General features: G+C 40.0%; 1 protein-coding gene across 16 annotated transcripts; it reads left to right on the top strand.

Moving 5' to 3' along the window:
* Positions 1-415: 415 nt before the first annotated feature.
* On the top strand, positions 416-3,600 carry LOC105039867 (uncharacterized). Of its 16 annotated transcripts, none has more exons than XR_012137795.1 (5): positions 418-772; positions 991-1,032; positions 1,115-2,816; positions 2,906-3,022; positions 3,161-3,600. XR_012137795.1 is itself a non-coding variant. In XM_010916180.3 (4 exons), the coding sequence occupies exons 1-3, from the start codon at positions 541-543 to the stop codon at positions 2,986-2,988; spliced, it is 381 nt and encodes a 126-aa protein (XP_010914482.1). In that variant the 5' UTR covers positions 465-540; the 3' UTR covers positions 2,989-3,022; positions 3,161-3,600. The 16 variants fall into 16 exon arrangements, 3 of the variants coding, with proteins under 3 accessions (XP_010914482.1, XP_010914481.1, XP_010914480.1); XR_012137791.1 differs by having other exon boundaries at positions 419-772; positions 956-1,032; XR_012137793.1 differs by having other exon boundaries at positions 465-1,032; positions 1,115-1,188; positions 2,745-2,816.
* The last annotated feature ends 240 nt before the right edge of the window (positions 3,601-3,840 follow it).

Below are 3,840 nucleotides of genomic sequence, written 5' to 3'. Positions count from 1 at the left end.
AGATGTTGGACATGTATATTATTTTATCCAATTAAGGTTTATCATTTTGGTACCAGATCCCATATAAATAACATTTTATTATAGTGCTGTGTTCAATGCAGTATTTGGTTCATACTAAGCATCGATATATACTCTACACCATAAATCAATTCAGCCGATACTAATTCATACTGACTGGTACAGCAAACTTTGAATCTACCTACCTACACGCTCACACACCACGACATAATCCCGAATCATGGACATGTGTTTCTGATGGTTTACGTTGTATCTTTCGCGCGAAAAAAATGATGCATGCTTTTCACGACGTCAGGAGTTGGGTGGGGTGCTTTGCGAGGGAAGTTGTTGGGGTGCTTTGCGAGCTGTGCGAGACTCAATCCAACGGTTGAGGTCGTGAAGGAAGATGAATCATTCCTTCGCGCGAAAGGTGCGACCCGAGATAAAAAAGGAAAAGGTCTGGCCGCTCTTTTTTATCTCTTAAGAGAGGAAACATTGTCCTCCCGCTGGACTCTTCCGTCACCTGCCGGATAGAGGGGCTCCATGGAATGGAACAGGCTTAGGATTTCGCTCCTGGAGGTCGAGATTTCCAATGGCGGAGCACCAGCAAGCCCAGTCGGAGTCGCCAGCACGATCTCCTTGTCGCTTTCTCAGCCGCAGCAGCAGCAGCAGAGGCAGCGGGAGGAGACGATGGCCTGCGTTGCGGCGCTGTTGCCCTGCTTCCCTGCCCGCAAGCTCCAAGCCATCGACCGCTCCATCCACTCCTCCCACCAGAGTCAGTCCTCCTCCTCCCCTCCCATTTCTCCTCTCTTTCTCAGTTCTCACCTCTAATTTCTCCTAAAGCTCTATAGATTGCTCGGGATTCTGTTCCTGGTGATGGTTTAGTGTGGAAAGGTGGGATCTTAGACTAAGAGATGGGATTTTGGACTGATATGTGTTTGCTATTTTGCTCGAAAAGGGGCGTTGATTGACGAATGACTTTATCTTAATCAGAGGAGAGTTTATCTGGACGCTAAAGGTTGCGATCGAACTTATGTAAGTGAACTTACTGGTGTCGAATCAGTTTGCGTCGATTGGTTTGAAGTGTGAATCGCTGAAAGTTTTCCTGTTTGTGCAGTTTATATCCCCTGCGTGATGCTTGCTTATGAGGAAAAACCCAAGCTTTATCCAATTTTTTGAGGCTTTCCACTCGTATGGTTGTTGTGTTCCTGTGAATGTCTGGTCAATCTTTGTGCTTAGGATTCTTGTTTTTGACGATTTCATTTATTAAGCTTCTTTCTAATTGTTGGATTTGTTCTAAAATGTTTGCTGATGTTCAACTGCTCAACTTGATTGAGTAGCCTCACGAGAGGTGAATCCTTGTTGAATAGTGTAAAATAAAAGAATTATGGGTTAGTTTATAGTGAAGAACTGCGATGAGTAGATCACCAATCCCTTTACGCCATGCTGGCCGAGAGACCGTTTTTCTCATCCGTTTCTTAAAGTAAATTACAAAAAAATCGCAGCTAGTCTACCAAAAAAAAAAGCATGTGACTTAGCAGGAAACCTCAATTAGGCAAATTGCTGTAACTTATGAGCTTATACACAATCTTAGGTGGCTTGAAGCTGAAGTTGTTGGACCAGACATATGGAGGAAACAGTTCATCTTTTGGACTTTGAAGCTAGCTTTTTAAGATAGTGAGACTGCGATAACTTGATCTAATGACTTCCATGATCTTTAACTTCACTGTTTCTTAGGATGAACTGATGAACTGAATAGTTTATGTCATGGGTATGGAATTTATAATGGTTAGGTTCTTTTGATGTCTCAATTCTGTCTAGTTTATTATAACCCAATGTCTTAAGCTTCTGTGATGCAGTCAGTTGGTGGAATCATTAACATAGGTCATCTTGGTCATCACTTAATAATTTCTACCACATTATGTTTTACAGATCTGGCTTCTATTTTTTTTAGAACAAATCAGGGCTTTGGCTCACATCTAGGTCTTGCAATCTAAACAGATAGATTGCAATCGCTAATCCCGTTAAACTTCAACAAATGTAATTTAAGACCTAGAGTTTCATTCAGAAGTTGCTTGAGATTCAAAAGTAGAGTGGTGTTGGGGATGGATTAGTTGTAATTGGAGAATGGTCATCTACAGTAGCATTAAATTTCATTATAGTCATTTTTGATTGGAAGTTACTTGAGAATCCTTAAAGATAGATTGCTAAGAGATCTATATCTTGCATTTTCCTTTTCTGCTGGCAAAGTGTAAACCACAATTTCTGGCAAAAGGAGAAAAATAGATCTCTTTATCTATGCAATGAGGCTGAGCAAACTACAAAATCAACTGACAGTCAGATTAACATGATGTCCTACATGTGGCTGCCAGCTAGTAAATTTCATGCAGTTGCATCATCCTCTGTTGAAATATCTTTGTAAAAGACCTGTGTGCTTTCTTTGTAAGGTACGTCTCTAGCTTCACTCCAAGATCATAAGAAATGGGAGCAAACGTATATTTACAAGTCTAATATACTTAGTTGTCACAGTGCAAAATCTTTGAGGCAGTTACATATTGTGAAACATGAGGTTCTTAATATCATTATAGGTCTTAATATTTGACATTTATCATATGGATTTCAGTTTTTTGCAATTACCTCACTTCTTTATACCGTCTATGCCATAAATCTTATCATTAAAAGTTCTCGTCTACAAAATGAGCTTAAATTTTAGACCACTGATAGATTTTGGCTATGTAAACTTGCAGATTTGACCTCCGGTGCATGGGTCATGGGCTCTGTTTTGGATGCTGGGAACTTGAAAATAATGAAAATGGAAGGTAAACTCTGAGACAACTGGATGATCTTCTACAGCTGATTATAACTGTAAAATTCACTTTTCATGTTCAATCATGCTTTCTTTGATTAGACACAGTTGATGTCAAGGCAAGCAAGAGATTTTATGGAGTCTGCGAAGAGTCTTCAATTGCCGTTCATCGGGCTACAACGTGAAGATCAACCCACCAAGGAAGAAAAGCTTCGAAAGGTACAGCTCCATTAGGTACAATTTTCTAAGATACCACAGGAAGTTCCTCATTGCAAGTGTTTTATACTTAATTTTGTTGAAAATTTAATGAGTATGGGGATATATTTTCACTGTTTTGACTCTGGATCATGTCGCCAGGAGATCTTCATCATGAAGAGTTGAAAACCAAGTCTGAGCCGATTAAGAAGCATGAGAAACTCATTCAAGGGTGTAGGAAAGATTTGGAAGGACCACCTGGAGAAGCATGTCATGGAGTTGGAGAGGGTGTAAATTTTCCTGTTATTGTTTGCTTCAGTTTAGCAATTTAATTGTCACTTCAACCAAAAGGGGTCCCATGTACCAAGGATAGAGAAAATATCAGGTTTAGAAGGAATTCCTAAGTTTATGGAAGCAAGGCATATTGTTTTCAGGGGCTCTGTGTCAGTATTCCTACAGGAAATGGAGCCGACTCCTGCTGACTCATCGAATGCTGGAGATGTTAGGATCAAGTCGGTGATCATTGAAAAGTCATCTAGATGATTTAAAGAATTTTGGCAAATGATGGTTGGAATCAACTATTCTCATCTTTTATGCCTTCAGTTCTTATTCTTTTCGGATGTGGCGATCCTGCTGTTGCCTCATACGGTGTTTGGATGATCAAATATGCTGCACCAAGCAAACTCATAATTAAAATTTACCAAATGCCGTGTAGGGGCTAACAGTTCAAGTGTTCAACTGAACTTACCCTAATATGTTTCTTGGCTACATTGGATGGGAAGCAGTCAATGTCACTATACAATTTGATCACCACAATCGCTTTCCACTTTCATGCATCCAGA

Source organism: Elaeis guineensis, chromosome 1 (genome assembly GCF_000442705.2).
Source record: "Elaeis guineensis isolate ETL-2024a chromosome 1, EG11, whole genome shotgun sequence".
In the NCBI taxonomy this organism is placed as follows: domain Eukaryota; kingdom Viridiplantae; phylum Streptophyta; class Magnoliopsida; order Arecales; family Arecaceae; genus Elaeis; species Elaeis guineensis.
This window is presented reverse-complemented; position numbering and strand designations above follow the sequence as displayed.